Source organism: Anopheles bellator, chromosome 2, assembly GCF_943735745.2.
Source record: "Anopheles bellator chromosome 2, idAnoBellAS_SP24_06.2, whole genome shotgun sequence".
Lineage (NCBI taxonomy): Eukaryota > Metazoa > Arthropoda > Insecta > Diptera > Culicidae > Anopheles > Anopheles bellator.
Window position 1 is genome coordinate 82,080,134 of NC_071286.1, and position 17,020 is coordinate 82,097,153.

General features: G+C 49.1%; 1 protein-coding gene across 1 annotated transcript in view; it reads left to right on the plus strand.

The window, feature by feature from the left end:
- LOC131211876 (metallo-beta-lactamase domain-containing protein 1) overlaps positions 1 to 15,595 on the plus strand; it is a 50,775-nt gene extending 35,180 nt beyond the window's left edge. Inside the window, exon 3 of the mRNA XM_058205537.1 lies at positions 10,220 to 15,595. Within this exon, the coding sequence (XP_058061520.1) occupies positions 10,220 to 10,572 (353 nt within the window). The 3' untranslated portion in view covers positions 10,573 to 15,595. The remainder of the gene's footprint in view (positions 1 to 10,219) is intronic.
- The last annotated feature ends 1,425 nt before the right edge of the window (positions 15,596 to 17,020 follow it).

Consider the following 17,020-nt stretch of genomic DNA (forward strand, 5'->3'; position numbering starts at 1 on the left):
TTTGGGACGCCACCATCGGATCCCCACCGGGATCCGGGTTAGTTCGCCGGGTTGAGTGTTTTCGTTTCGCATCGCGTTGCGTGTGTCTATTAATTGTGCCCTAATGTTGCCCCGTTTGTTTGGGGGCACAGTACCCGTATGGGTTTGTAATTAAGTTTGATATACGACACCGACGGTGCCGGAACTAATGGGCCATTCGCTTCCCGGTGAGATCCGGTCGGATCATCCGACCGCCGGTCCAATGGTCGGGGCGACAGATAGTGCGAGTTACGGCATAAATCTCGGTTGGAGGGGCGGCAAGCGCATTGATGGAAAAATAGTTTTCCCGCCCGCTTAGCTGTGCCATATTTATACAAGAACGCGCCACCCAGTCCCGGAATTAGGGCCCCCTTATTTATGACGCCTCCCGAGTATTCGGGGCTCTTTCGCTTATCGAATATTTATTTCATTATCTTGCGCGCGCTATCGTGCAATTATGCGTGCATAAGTATTTCCTCATAAAACCGTATGAGATACGAATCGTGCAAGTGGCGTGTGGGTCCCAGCCCAGTATAATGCTTTTTTGCTTACTGGCCCACTGGCGACTATTTTTGGCCGTTTAATAACGTTTATCCTATGCCGTGTCCGATGGAGCAGCTTTTAATCAAGATCAAACGTGGCAGGGAACGAAGAAATATCGAATCATCCGAGCGATTTGGGCAAAGGGCCCCTCGTTTGATCCTTTGCGGGTAGCAGCGAGTGTCCAAGAAATCGTGGGCCTTCTGGAAGAAAAATCGTGTTGAAGTAAATTCTTTTATGCGTGCTTGGCCTCGGGTTTGCACATGGAATGCTTAGGATGTGGGGATGCTCAGCCGATTTTCCATTTAGTTTTTATTTTTGTGGTCGCCCGATTTCGACTCGACAATGTTCGGTCTTGTTCTTGTGCTTCCATACTGGGCCGCTGTGGTATTGACACAGAAATCGCTTCGATATTACTGAAGTTATTCGAAAGTTATTCACAACATAAGAGTAAAACCCCTCTTTTTATCCGAGTCGAAAGTGAGAAGGCAATTATGCATGGGAAAACTTTTCACAACTCACTGCGCTGTTCTCGGGTAGGGACTCTATATTTTCCATACACCTGACGAAAGAAGCATTCCATGTTCGGAAGCCACTTTGCGGTATTTCCACCAACACAATCCTAATTGCTGCTACGGAGAAAGCACCAAGACCATGAGAGTCAACTATTGCCAACCACACACGAATGCAGCAGCAAAATGCATTTAACTATCGGCAATTATTGATTTTTCCGAATGTCCGAATGCAGTGACATCACTTCACTGTATACAGAAATTTCTCTGCTAAATATGGTGCAATTCCAGGAACATTTTTCATAAAATATGCATCACTTAACTTTGTGTAAGGTTTGATGTGTAGATTTAGTTTCGAATTCGATTGGTTTCAGAAACTTTTGTCTATTCGATCAATTATTAAACTTATTTAAAACGGTCGCATGTAACTGGCAATAATATTGGCACAATTCATGATGTGTTTTGCAAGTTTTCCGTGCTTGCGAAGCGACTGCTCTTAACATAAATTTCAACACAGTTTGCGCGGGTTTTCATGCTTTGGGGGGCGTGTTAGGCTTGAGCGAGCTTCAAAGGCGAGATTGCACCCACCCGAACCCCAGCCGAGTCGAGTGACCAATTATGCAACTCCATCCATCATCAGCTGCAGCGGCCCGCTACTTCGGTGAATACATTTCAGTTCGGAATGAGCGACACAGCCGAGCGATCGCCATCGCGGCCAAAGCACAACTTCAAAATCTAATTTGCCGCGTTCCGCGCGCCACCGAAACTCTGCACGGAATGCCTCCCCGGCTGCTGTGCGGTTTGGCCGGCTGATAATTATGATAGATTAATCGTGTGCTCTTCCTCGTGTGCATTACATAATGCATAGCCGGCCATGTGATGCCGCCCGCGGCGGAACGGCGACGCTGATGATGACGATGCAACCGTAAATGATTTTGCATAATTCATTTTCAATCATTAACTTCAACGGGTCGCTGCTGCTGGCACTGCAATTCGTTCGCGCGTAGTTCTCGCGCACACGTTTACATTAATTGCGAATTTCGAATTGAAAGCTTCGGGGCCGGTTTCGGGGAGAAATTAATTTCCCGGAAATGAATAGTTCAGCGCCGTTGTGCGCGGACCCCGATAACCAGTGATAACCAGTCTCTTGGGAGGTGAATAAATTTTCCCCGCAGGTGACCCGGAACTATTCGTGAAACGGTCAAGCTCTCCAATACCGTCGCAAACTGCTGCGTTTCGAGGCGGCCAGAAGACGGATCGCTTGTTATTTGTACAAGGAGGAGGTCAACAGAGAAAAAGAAACTCAAACGAACCGACGACAGCATCCGGTGCGGTCCACAATTGGGGTGATTATGCTGCGGTAGATAAATTAATGCGACAACAAGTCGAAAATGAACCCAATATGTGTCAGTGTCGGGCCGCACTCTCGCTCGCTGCCTTCCAATCGACGGGGTGCCATGTAGCAAGTGCTCTATAAATATTCAAAGTTGCCCGCCCCGAGCTCGGAGCCTTATCGCTACGGCTCGGCCAACGTACCGTACCGTGTTTTCCGGCGGTCGTTGCGTGTCCATCGGCCAAGCGGCGTTCGAAACGGATGTTAGTTCGAGTCCTCGAACGTCTTCGCCAGTGCGGGCGGCCAACGAGAAGACGCTCCCGTTGGTGGCCCCGAAACGGATATCATCTGCCGAGTCTGAACTGTCATTTCACATGGGAACCGGCGAGGCACACAAGGAGACAGCAAAACAGTTTCTCCCTGCTCCCTGCTTGGAAACGTGCCCCACTCGGAATCGGAGCGGATGCGCCCGCCGTCACCCGTGCCGTGTGCACTATCCGGTTCGTTTTCGCATTTCACAAGCAATTACCTATTGCCAACTTCTTTATTGCGACTACCAGCGTGGTCCCGGTCGCCGCTAAAACCGGAAGTGCACGTTTCGCCAACCCGGCCGGTCCCCGGTGTGCTTTGAATTTAGTTTTATCTCCCCCGGGGAGACAAACCAACCCACTTTAACCGACCTGACCTTAGAGCGTCGTGTGTGGTGCCCATTTATGTGGAGTGCCACCATGGCGCTGTGAAAAGATTTAATTTACGTCCCAGCGAGTTTCCGCCGATGGCCACGGGACTGAGATGACCGAGCCCGACTCTGGGTTGTGTCGGTCCGTAAATCAATATTCACGAGTGCATTCGGAGAGAGAGAGAGAGAGTGTCACAGTGTCGGCCGGTTCGACGTCAGTGTCGAAATTGAAATGAATCGATCCCCGGTCCAGCGCTTCTTCCGGTGGCCGCCAGGTTCGTTTTTTTTTTTCATTTTTGCCTCCCCGTTCAGGTTCTCCTTTTCCGTCCACCGATAACCTCAATCCGACGGATTTGTTTCTGCAAAAGGGTCTGTCCCCGTCCGCGTCCGCGTGTGATTGGATGAGTGATTTTGTGTCCTTTTGTGCCGCTGGCCGTCGGTGGCAAAAGGGCCTCCGGCTAGGGCTATAAATTGAAACACTCTGTTCGGTGCATTTTATTTCGAGAAGGATATCACGGTGGTCCTTCCGTTTTTTATTTGCTTCGCTTTTTTCTCTGGCCACCATTCCAATCACAGTTCGCACGCGGCCACCAGAAACCGATGATGCTGTACGGTTCGGCCGGCCGCAGCCCGAGGCCACTCGTTCGAGTGTTACGAGTTCCCGTCGTAATACCGGTTTTTTTTGGCACGCTAAAAAGCGGAAGCTTTATTACGTTAACCTCTGGCGGAACCCCGTGGGAACCCCCGGAAAAAAAAAATGGGGAAATCACTTTGGGCGGTGCCGAAAGTGCCGAAACGGTAACTGCTGCACGGGAACGCGCGTAACGAGAATGGCGAAATCGTTCACATATTTATGCCTCGCAGCGATGTATGTGGCCTCGTGTGGTGCATCCGTTTCCACGTGCCACGTCCGCGCCGTCCGATTGCTCGGAGCGCGCTTTAAAGCGTTATTTAAAAGGCAATCGAATAAAACATGACATTACGCGATACAGGGATCAATAAATGGGAGCAAAACCGGGGCTCGACATTGTCATTCGCCCACCACCGAAAGCTTCCGCCTGATGAAGTTTCTCCGCTTTTTCGTTCCACAATCCGCGTATTTCCCCGTGTTTCGCTGCTGGCACAACTTATGAAGATATCCGACCTGCTGCTTGTTGGAATTTGTTCGACTTCTTGCACCGGTCCGGAGTCTGGTTTGCGGGTTTTTGTTTCTTTTGTCGCCGACTTACTTTGGCCTTTTTGCAACGACGACACCCCGATCGATTGTCTGCTGGTTGTCCCGCCCGTGCCTCGACCGCCACGCCCGAGATTGAGACGCAAAGTTGCGTCGAACAATCGGGTTTTGTTTGACTACTAAACTTCAACTTACGGTTTGCAACTGTGAAACTGCGAAAAAAAAAAACGCGGAAGCTAAGGACCTTTCTTTGCCCATGTTCGGTGCGCTCCGAAGCGTTCAGTGTTCGGTGCTATTGGTTTAAAATAAAATTTCCGGCTTCCCGGCAGGGAGGAAGGAGTGCTGGGACCGAACTTTGCCCCTAGCCCGAACTCTCTCGCCCTGGCACTCTCGGAGTATCAATTTTTCATGATAAAAGTGTAATGAAAAAATATGATTTCAGATCTGGCCGGCGAATTCGGACTCGCAGGCGGAACACGTAGAGAGCAGACCCCACGAGGGGCACGAGTTATGGGGAACGTCGCCTGAAAAAGGATGATATTTTCATCCGACTAATAATTAATCATTCTGCCCCCGTGACCCGTTCTGCGCGGGTTCCCCGGTTGGCGGGCGTTCCAAGAGTAGCGCATTTCAATCGGAAATCGGCCGTTCGGCTTCCATTCGCGCCCGCCCCAAAACTTGGGCGTGAGTTTTTGGGAAAATCCCGTTTCCTATCGCGCATTCGTTTGCACCTTCCGTTGCTCGGGTTTTTTTTCTCACTGAGTCGCCGGACTCTAACGACGATTTATGTCATGCCATCGATTACATAAAATCGGTTTTCAATGCTTCCGATGATTTCCATTCAGCCAGCCGCCACGGGGTGGTGAACGGATGATGATATTATTCCGTCGAAAGGGAGCTTTCGGAGGGCGAATTGAATTTGGTCCCACCCGAGCACCCGGCTCACCGTGCAGCAGCTTCATTGGAAATAATGTTCCGGCCGATCGGGCACACAGTCACTGGGGTGTCCTCGCGCGCGTCGCAACGCGTCGTGTGCTCATTATTTTGCGCTTGCAAAGCAATTTCTTAGCACACGCAGCCCGGCGCAGAAGTTTGGAACGCATCCAGCACAGTTTCGAACGATCGATTGATCGGTTTCTTGGTGTCCCGGCCGACAGAACCACGGGGAAAAATATCATCAAGCGGTGGTTCTGGTGGGCCCGAAAAAATGCGATGCTTAGCGCGTGTTATAAATCATTTGTCCTGGCGGGGGGGCTCCAGGTCCCCGTGTGGGCGTCGGTGAAAAATCGTGGCCGATGGAGGCGCCTGGTGGCTGCTGGATCGTGGCCGATGGAGACGCCTAGTGCCGGTGGGCGTCGATGCATCGGGGCGCTAATAGAAGATTGAACAGTTTTACATGGCCAATTGATTTCGGAGGCGGATGCTTGGGTATGACTGGCTGCCGTTTGGGTGTCAAATATTTTATACACATTTTCCCGGCTTCCCGGCTCTCTGGCGGTGCTCGGTTTGAAGAAAAGCATCAGCGGCACGGCACGATTTTTATTATCGTGTTATCGGGTTTTGCACTCGCACACATTGGAGGACGAGGTGTTTTGGGTTTAAAAAGCAAACATTTTCATCACTAAAGTTGACTCTTTTGGAGGCCTTTAAAAGCCTTTTTTCCACCACGGTGGGCGACGTGAACGGTGGCCGTTGTGAATTTTTGATTCCTCGATCCGGCGTAACCTTTATCGGTTAGTTGTTCCGGGCATGAAACTTACGCAAGTGCTTCTTCCCGATCGGTGCTGCTGCTTTTTCCGGCCTTTTTGGTTTGTCCATTTTTTAATAGCTCTCCCTTTTTTAAGAGGCTTTCGGTTCGGGGTCCATTTCTTTGTGCTTCACTCTCCCAGCCGGCTACGGCCGGGGTTCGGGATCTGGGAAAATTTATTCCGTTGGAAAATATTAACTGCCCGTGCGGCTTCGGTTGCCCCGGGGCCCCGGTCCCGGGAGCGGTGTTCGCTAATTTACACCTGAGCCCGTGGCGCGTGAGCCCACCCACGGCAAGAAAGTTGGTTTTCTTTGCCCTTTATGCTTCTTCGATTGCTAACGTCCAAACCCAGTAGCACCCAGCAGAGAGTGTGTTACGAAAGTGATCGCAAAATATCGTCCCACCACCGAAATTCGGTCGTGTCGATAAATATTTCCCGGGAAATATGGAACCGCTTTTAGGCGAAGGAAAAGTTTGCGAAAAGCCCACAAGCCAAAGGAAAACTCTCATTTTTTTTCCTGTGCGTTCTGCGCAAAGCGCAAAGGCGCGCGAAATTTGTGCGAAAACAGATCTTCGGCCCCCACCCGAAGTTAGGGGCCAAGTGCGAGAGTTTACGTTCCGCCGATAAGATACCGACCGATTGGGTGTTATCCGATTCCGCGCAAACAGTAATCAAGATTGGGCACCCCAGCCGGCACCGGCAGCGTATTGCTTTCGGTGCAGGTAAGCATTACCCCGACAACACGTATGTTCCGCCGTTCCGAGGACGGCGTGTGGGCGACGAACAGTGTAACATAAATACCTTCTGTCTGTAGCATATATTTATCGCCGACACCCCATCGCCGTCGTCACTGCCCGTCGGAGACCCCGACGATGGGAAAGAGAAACGAAAAATGAATCGCGAAAAAGGGAGGGAAAAAGGAAAGGCAAGGACAATGTTGAGAGCTTGTCCACCGTGTCGTGCTCCGCCGTCGTCTCCGCCCCGAAGTGCGGTCTCCCCGGAGTGCCACAACTTTTAGCCGTGTGCCGTGCGCCATGTGAAATATTAATGCAATCGTTGTTTGGGCGCTTTTAGAGAAACATTAATATTGCACCCTTGTCCTCGGGCCCGTCCCGGGGCCTTCTGCACTATGGGGCCACATGAAGGGTATCGGATGACCGAACTACTCTCTCACTATCGCTCCACCGTCGAGTGCGGCGCGCAATTTACAATTCGATACGCATCGCCTCACATCAAAGCGCTGTGCAGCGCGTCATGTGCTCGTCTAACCTTTCATGGGTTGGAAGTGGCCACCCTTTCCCTGACGAAACACGAATTTATTGTGACCTGTCATCAACGCCATCAATATTTTTACCTGGCTTTCAAGCAAATGAAGTTTTCGCATCCGTCGAAAGGCATTTGTCGTCGGATGGGAAACGGTGGCCAGATCGATTTGTTTGTGATTGGCTTTCAAAACTAATTAAGGGTCCGACGTGGACTTCCTGTAACGGTTGGAATTATTCTGCATTGAACTCGACACCCGTGCCCGAGTCCCGCTGCTGTCGGGCTTTTGCATCGTTTATCGGTTGTTGGCTCGGTTCGGTGACGATATTGATTACAAATTCTGAGCAGAAGCGCCCCCAGGAACAGCAATAACCTGGCCCCCCAACCCGACGTGACTCGGGTCGCCCCGAGTCACGTCGGGTTCTGGAGGACGAGCGAAATATGAAATATCAACCGTATCAGCGATCGACGATCAAATCACGGCGAACGAATCAAATCAAATCAAATTCAACCCGAGGATGACATTCGAATCGACATGCAAACGAGAACCGGCTACAGGGCATCATCAGGCAGCGGCCCTGCGTGATTTGCATTCCCGTGCCGGGCCCCGCTTATGATTGGCACCTTGGCAACACCCCCGAGGGGTGGACCGTTTGTAGGAAGGTGAAAACGACGCCAGCCGCAGCCCCGAGGCCGAGGCATTAATCAAGCACGCACTTCAGCCCGAAACCCGCCAAACGGGGCGGAAACGTTAAGCGTTGGATTAAATTATTACGTCGCCCCGATGTGGCGCTTGAGAAATTAATTTTCGAAGTGCGATGGTACGCGCTGCAGTTTGGTTGCCATCTTCGCCCTCACGAGTGCACTGCGAGTGTCGAAAGGTGTTAATTTGATTTCCTGATTGACGAGTCGTCATCATTTAGGGGGTTCAACGAACTCATCAAAGCACACCAATGGCACGCGCATAGAGACACCGTGGAAAATCAACTACATTTTGAATATTTGTCGAAAATTCTAAAAAAGGATTTTTAAAGAGATGCGATGACTTTTGGAACTTGGAAAGCGAACTGAAGTATGCTTCTGGTCTTTGTTAAATCTTTTTAAATAAATAAAATCAATTGAATTTTGGCGGATGAATGTTTAGTTTGAGTACTCCTTTCCTGATTTGTATATAAACCTTGGTACTACGTTTGAGAGAATACCTGTGCATGTACCAACCTAGGGATGACAGCAAACTGTCAAGAGCCAACGGAGAATGACAATTACAGATGGAAATACAGTAAATTACAAGAAGTAAAACCTTCAGCCATTCTGAATAATAATTAGTAAGTTGCGCTTACAGATCTTAAATATAATTTAAAGAGTCACACCTTTTAATAATACTGTATAATTCTTTCCAAGCCCCTTGTTCATGTTGCACTGTAATATGCTGTGTTAATTATTACTTGATTGTTTTTCAAAAGTTTATAAATCACGGCAAAGTTCGATCTTATTTGTTAATTCCTTGTCCGATTCCTTAATAGCCTGTGGTTAATTTACCTAAAAAAGGGTTCGTGTCCACAGCCGCATAACGCTCAACGCTAATGCTGTGGCCACCAACTTTTCGCTTCACTTTCGAATCATCACCAGCGAAAAACCTTTTCTGATTGCCGGAGATTGCTTTTCCACATACTCGCCGTGGCGCGCAGTCGGGGGCAAGTCTGCACTTGAAGGCCCAGGCTTTGATGTGGCAGCTTCATTCGGGGGTTCGCGGGCTGCCTAACGTTTTCGGGTGGAGTGGAGCAAGTTTTCTATTTTCCAACAAAAAATCCCGAGCTCAGCATGAGCGAGAAAAAAACCGGTCGGCCGAGCGCCTCTGTCAGCATCATCGCCACGGTGCGCAATGTGCGATGTAATAATTTGTTGCAACAAAGCGCCGGAGGAGACCTTCGCCCATGACCGAACCGCGGGATGGCTGATGAAAAATCTCCCACCGTGTCCGTGCCTTTTCTATGCAAATGTGCACTGCAGGATGGAGGCGACCATCGCACGTGCGGCGCCGTGCCACGGCCACGGAGAGCACGAAACCCTGCAGTGCGGCCGGCCAAAGTTCACCGAAATGAACTTTTCTGGCTCGGTTCGTGGTGCCGCGGTCCGGACAGAGTGGGCCGGCTCGCCGTTACATCCTGTGGCGTGGCCCAGACGCGATGGTAATCTGCTCGATAGACGGTTCTTCTGGTTCCGGTGCTGGTGGTGGTGGTGGCCGTGGCTCCCGGTTTGCGATGCGCACCGCAGGACCTGCGTGAAAATGATTGAAATCGATTTGGCCAAACTCGCGTGAAGGTGCGCCATAACAGCGATTAATTTTATCGGAGCCGACCGCTTAATGGTGGAAGTTAAAAAGTTTTCCTCCAAGAGGCGGCGGTGTTTTTTTCCTTTCGGTTTGGTGGTGGCGTTCTTCTTTGGAGATTTTGAACGATTCATTTCCGGCGCTGCGCAGCGGCCGGCACCGCTGAGCATGTTGATGAGAGGGCGAGCCACCGGCCGAGCGCCGTGAATAATGGGTTTTTTCACTCAACGATTTTGTTTGGCTCCCGTGGGAGATAAATATTTGAGGCAAATAAATTAAAGAACTTCACTTAATGGCATCTCGGATCGGCTCGGCGCAACGGGCGCATGAAGAATGTACTGTTACAGCAGGTGTAAGGGCTGTATTACCTAGTTCACCACCGAAATGCAATAATAATTTCCGCAAAGAACATCAAGTTAACATGCTACCCCCGGGCCCCCGGTACACGACCGAGTCACGGGCGGTACGGCCGGACGGACCGTGCCAAATCGACCGACAGACCGACCGAGGATGTTGCGACCTTGCGTACAATCATTACCATGTTTGGCCGTCGTTCAAAAACCCATTTTCAGCCGGTGGCCAGTTGTTCATTTGTTCTCTCTCTCCTTCTCTCTCTTCCCCAGCACCATTCCGGCTGACGGATGACATCGAAGTGCAGGCCACACCGGGCCACACGCTGTCCTGCGTGACGGTGCTGGTCGCGGGGAGCAACATGCCCACCGGTGACGGTGGCCGGACCGCGATAGTGGGCGACTTGTTCGAGCGCCGTCAGGACATCGACGACGAGCGACTGTGGATCGAGGCCGGCAGTGAAGATCCCCGTGCGCAGCGCCGTCACCGGGCACGCATGGCCGCGCTGGCGGACTGCATCGTGCCGGGCCACGGTGAACCGTTCCGCGTGGATGCTCCGATGCGAGAATCCTTACGACGTCAGGTCTGCGACAACGGCGAGAGGCAACGGGAGTCCCTTCAGTGAAGCCATGGGGACCAACTATCGGTGGGCACCGTTTCGGTTTTTATGCGTTCTCTCCGTTGAATAGTTACTTTAGTGAACCGATTGCACGCGCTCACTTCCAAAATGCGTACGCATAATCGTTTCCGTTGCGCGAGTTAGGAAAACAAAATGGATTTCGTTCGGTTTTACGGTAAGCCAAAAGCAAACAGGACGAGGTTATCGATTGAAGGGGATACCGTACCCGTAGTACGATAAGTGAATTTACATTACTATGAATTAGTCATCGTGCCAACGTGCACCTATAATTGTGTAATCCATGTTTGACATTATCGAGATTGTTCGTTCGTAGTGTTGTTAATGTATTCCAAAAAACACCCTATGATATGAATAATTACCAAAACCATCTACCGGTGTGTTGTGTTTTCGAAGGTGTGCATCCGGAGCGGTACGTTTGCGTGACAGCAAATCGTGGCCAGCTTCCGTTTAACTCACTGTTAGTGCAGATATTGTTGTTTGCTTCAATCGTTTTTTGTGTATAAGTGTTGCGCACGTTGCGCACTGTTGCAGCAACATTGGTGTATTTGTGCGTAAACGCAGCAATAGTTTATCGCTCTGATGGCGAAGGGCTGACGGTCTTGAATTGATCGCCCGCGACACTGGACACGAACCAGCGAGCCCGCTTTGCCGCTTATTTCCGTATCCTTGGAAGCTTCGGTTCGGAAGCGAGAACGAAGAAGCAAAAGCAAATGGTCCACAGGCGAGGAGGTACGCGAGTAATGGAAGGAACATAGTGGAGGGAAAGAAACAATAAATTCCACGTTCACGTTCGGAACATACGACATAAACGATAACGTTGAGGAAGCAAGCTTTATGATAACGTAAATAAGTATGCTTTATGGTTCCAAGTAAAACCACCCTAGGCATTGAATATACGCAGACTGTGGTGGAGAGGCAAAAAATTACATACACAAAATACATAATACACAAATATGAATATGCAGTTTCTTGATCATACATGTAAAACGTTAGTGGACTTAGAGTTGCAAAAGTTTCTTAATTACAAAACGGAAGGGAAAACGAGAAAAACCACGTCAAAAACACAAATACAGCTACCCGCAAACGACAGTACGGAATAGTATTATGTACTCAGTTACAAACCTAACGAGGGAGGATCAAATCCCACACACAACGTGCATTGCTATTCCACCCAAACCGGCATTGGCATTTTACTTTCCAATAAAGACACATGCACAATAGCGGTTTAGCAATAGCAGAGAACGGGTGGGGCCAAACCTGACCCGCTAGACACCTGTGCAAAACGCAACACGAAAACACAAGAATCTACAACAATGGTACCAATTTTGAAAACGGTTGTGCAACAGTAAACAAAACATCCCATTTTCCGCGACCAGGCCAGTGGCCAGCGTCAGTGTGCAGCAAACGAACCAATAGAACGGCCGAGCACGGCACGGGACGATATGTTTCACGTACACTGCAAGACTTTTTGAGACGGAGGATGTAGCGCACACTGACCCTGGACTGGAACCGAAACATTGTATGAACTCTCGCCACAACAAACAAAACAAGTACCAAACCCACAACAATTACACTGAAGAAGAAAAAAACACATTTGAAATCGATGGGCTTGACACAGGAACGGTGAGACCGCTCGTAATGCACACTCCTCCCGAGGGCTGTGTGTTCGGTAACACGCTGCTGGACGGACGGTGCCGAACGTGTCCACCCGCACCCTGATTGCCTTCTTTAAGATGCTTCTACCGATTGCCAACTTTTTGGACTTTGGACAAAGAGAGAACCACGAAACCGATTTAGCACAGGAAAAGAAACACACAGCAAATATACAGCGTACGCGCGAAACACTCTCTCACAGAAACACAGAAACATACATAATGGATGTTTAGTTCTAAATATGCAGCAAGCAGTAAGAGAAGAAAAACTTATAAAATATTAAATACTATTACTACCGTGTAAGGGTTATATATTAGCAGCAAAGGAGAGGGGCAGAGGAAACTAATCATCTCGTGAATCACCAAACTCATCCAACTAATTAATCTAGTGAACTAGTGAACCGTAGGTTTAAGGGCAACGCGCGGCGCGCACCGTCCGCCGGACGGCAACATCGGTCCGCGGATGGGCGCGCCCACTAAGACACCACTTGGATCCGAAAACTAATAGTCGATAAGGCATAAGTACCACTGAAGAAAACCTGGCAAACGAGCGAGGTAAGGCGGTATGAAGATTAAACACTTAACCCGTAACCTGTAAGAGTTAAAGATGGACATTGATATTTTCTCCCACTGACACCGTGGAGGAACCCTGGCAAACACGATTTTCTACTAAAAAACCCAAAAATATTTATTCATACAAACATATATATATATATATATACATATATAAATATATACATACACAGCTATGATTATACCGAACAAGACAAAGTGCATGTAGCAACGCGAAGTAGTAGACCGCAAGCACAGAAGAGGCGAAAAAAAGCATTACTAAACAAAACGTTTAATTGTTTCCTACAAAACATGGTAAGCGTAGCACATAACCTCATGCAAAACTGATTTAATGACGATGGGCGGAGGTTAATGATCAACAAACTGTTGGTTGGTTACTAAACGCACTCTGTTTGGGGAACCGTTTGGAACCGCCGGCAGATAGGAACGTAATGGTGATTGATGTTAAACGAAAAAAAAAGAAACTATTAACAGAAGATCGCGGAACGGATTGACAGTTGAAACAATAATTTAACGGAATCGAGAGTCAATCGGCTTGACGGAGGAAGGCGACCCGCGAAAGCGCAGTCGATGGCAGATGGAATAATCAATAAATTCATATTCACGCCCAGTAGTAGAGGCGACCGTAGTAGAGCAGCGAACGTACTGTGAGTTCAGCCGAGAGCAAAAGTAGTGTGCTATTGAAAACCTACTTCAAAATCCATATGAATAATGTAGCAGTTATCTCCTTTCGGTTGACTTGAAATGACTAATTTTAAAGCGATCAAATGCGATTGGTATTGGATAATAATGTTGCAAGTAGTGGACACAGAACACAAAATGAACAATTAAATGAAACCCACGCACACACATTATCGAACAAAAAAACTGAACCACACAACTGTGTATGTAAATACATATACCGTAGGAGCATTACGCAGAGCTATTTAAGCAGCATCTAGCCGTAGTGGAACGCATTTGTTTGAGAAGCAAGTTAAAAGTAAGCCAAATAAACGCAACACACTCAACTATATGATTCATTATAATATACAGATATATCTAGACGGAAGCATTAGAAAAAGGAAAATACCTGCATTACAAGGATGGAAAGATGGAGCAAACGAAAATGAAAAAAAAAAAACCCAGACACAACCATACGAGAAACCATGGCACATTATTTAAGCTTGTACTTGTTATTCGCCGGCAAACGCGGGCCTATCGCCTTGCGCTTTCCAACCACACTTAAGACACACCCTGTAGGTCTACCGTTCTACCGAATGCTGAAAGCAGAAGGCAAAGCAAAAACGAAAAAACCATGGGAAAAACAACAAAAAAACTTATTAAAAAAATGCAGAAAATAATATTTAGCTGTTTCATATTGACATGAATTCAACAACTACGAGCCGAAAGGATCAGGAACGATCGGATAGGAGAGGAAGGAGGAAAGGCAGCCATGATGAGATCCCTGAGGGCCCCTGGCGGACCGTTACATAAACACGTACCACCAGTCCGGCTTTGACCAGATCCCCTTGGAAAGGAAGAACGCACAATGTAAAACAAAAGAAAAACCGATCCAATACAAATTGAAGCCAACAACAACTAATCCGGAGACGAAAAAAAAAGACAGACATAAAATCCCCGCCACAGATGAGGGGTGACCAAAATGTGAGAAAATAGAAGAGCAAATTAAAACAAAAAGAAAATGCCTGGCAAAAAAAAAATGGAGCGATAAAAACAAACATCCATCAACTGCGCCTGGCCGAGGCACAAAGAAGGAACAAACAAACACAATGTTGTTTTCACATTGTGACTGCGAATTATGGACACCACGCCAGTACCTCCATGGCGAAAAAAAGAATGTCGCAAACAGGACAACCGTCCGGCACCGTGATTGGCGCCGATGGTTGGACCGATTGCTTGTTAGTAGAAGCAGGATGACGCTAGGAAAGGGAAAGGATCGCTCTTGAGCTACATCCCACTGGAAACAGGGAGCTTGGATGCGTGGACATCAAACAAAACCCCTCCCCACAGCATAGGTATCCACCGAAGGTCATAAACAGCAATGGACAATGGGGGAAGGGGGCACGAGCAAACCCGACTCGAATGCGGATCGATACGTGTGGTCGCTGGTCACCGCAACGTAACGTGTCCGCCTGGGTGGCTTAAGGGCGTACACAGTGGACTCATCTCGCAGAGAGAGAGAATGGCAGAGAAAAAGCGCTGATAGGAACCGAAAATTAATGCACAAAATAAACCACATATACAGGAGCAGTACCGAGAAGCAGTACAGGAACCGAAAGGACGCGAACCGAAGGGAGAAAAACAAGAAAATAAGCGCACACATAAAATGGCAGACACAAATGCGTAACGCAAGGCAGATACGTGAGACACAGCTTGACAGCTTGATTCACGCAGAAAATGATTAATTGAGTAACCATCACAACCACACAAAATGCGCACAGTTGGCCATGGGTGAGAAACGAAGAAAATGCTCGAGACCAAATGAAACTTCAAACCCAAGTGGACCCAGTGAACGAAAGCAAAAGGAAAAGAACCAACAAACAAAACGGCAAAACGGCTTCGCGATGCCATAAGTTGATGAACCAAAAATGCACAACAAAACAAAAGGCAGTGAAAAGGCAGAATTAAAACAATGTAGCGAGAGGCTGGCTGAACCGGGGAAGGATGGGCACGTCATAAAACCGTGTGGTGGCCCCCTGAGCCGGTGGAAAGTGAAAGGCTATAAACGAACAGCGGGAAAAGCCAACCTCCCTGAAAAAACAGAAAAAGAAAAGAAAGCAACAACAAACCATTCCGCTGCGTTGTGTCCGCTCCTTTCATTTTAAGTTTCATTTTCACTTTAGTTCTACCCCCTAGCCGGAACCGGAGCCGGAGTCGCGAGGCTTAAAGTGTCCGTCAACACTCTGGCCACCAATTGACACCGTATGTGAGTGATGTGTTGGTCCTTTGCCACCCAACCAGCCGACCATTGTTGCCGACCACGCGAATTATCTTTTCATCGGAGCGCATCGGAGCGAAGAGCGCACCCCCTTCGAAAGGAGATTTGGAGCAAAGGTGATCCATCCACCACCCGCCCCACCCGAGCCTCTAATGGTCAACGGGGGCTGACGGTGCAAATAAAACGGGCTTCCCGCCAGCTGTCGCAGCCGCAGCCCACGGTTCATCATTTATTAAGCCAAAAACTTGACAATCCTAGGTCCCGAATAGATGAACGAAACGACCCCAAAACGATAGCCGTTCGCCGGCTGCGGCGGAGCGCAAATTCGTAGCCAAAAAGAAACAAAGATTTGACCCAGGGTTTCCTAAACTCGACTCGTTCGTTCGTTCCGGCCGGCCTCGCTCTGATGAGGCCACCGCTGATTGGAATGGGAATTCGAATGAATCCTTCATTCCGTTTCCGGGCACGGTTAGGCCCGGGCCTAGGGCACGATGTCGCCCGGCAAAAAAGGGGTTTAGGGCTTGGGTTTTTCATCAAAATTAATGAAGTAGCGATCGCCGGCCACCTCGAGACGGGTGCGAAGGATTATGGTGCGCTGGCGTCGTCACCCGATTGCGAAGCGAAACGCGGCTCGTGAGATGTTCCGTTCCTTGCGGCGTGACGTGGTCCGTTTTTTTATGTCCACCCTAGAGCAGCGTCTCAGAACCACGCACCCCCGGGCCAGGTGTGGCGTCACTTTTATCGGCAATGGCTTCCCGGCCCATTGTTTGCTGATCCTCTTACGAGCCACCGTTTGGTTGGGGCCAAAAACCAATTCGCAATTCTTAGGACCCTCGAGGGTTAGCGAGAGCTTTTTTTCGTTTCTGGTGTCCCAGACCGAAAGAAGAGAAAGCATGAACCACACATAAAAAAGCCAAGGCCCACCAGAGTACCGATCGCGTGATTGGCTTGTATTACAAATTATCACATTCTCATTAGTTTGCCCGCGGGACCACTCATGCCACGACCCGCCACGGCCGTGGCGATGGAAAAATCCTACTCGAGGGCACCGAGTGCAATCGTATCGCCCTCGGCTCCGCCTAGGGTCACTTCACACGGAATCGGTTCGGAAAGTGGAGCGACGACCCCACCCGAGGGCCACGATTTAATCGTACGCCAGCGGAACGTGAAACGTGGCGCGCCAGCCGGATCGAACGAACGCTTTTGGGTGGGAATTTATTGAGCAATAGCATCGTTAATTGGAATTTACATCGCGACGTAACGCGAACAT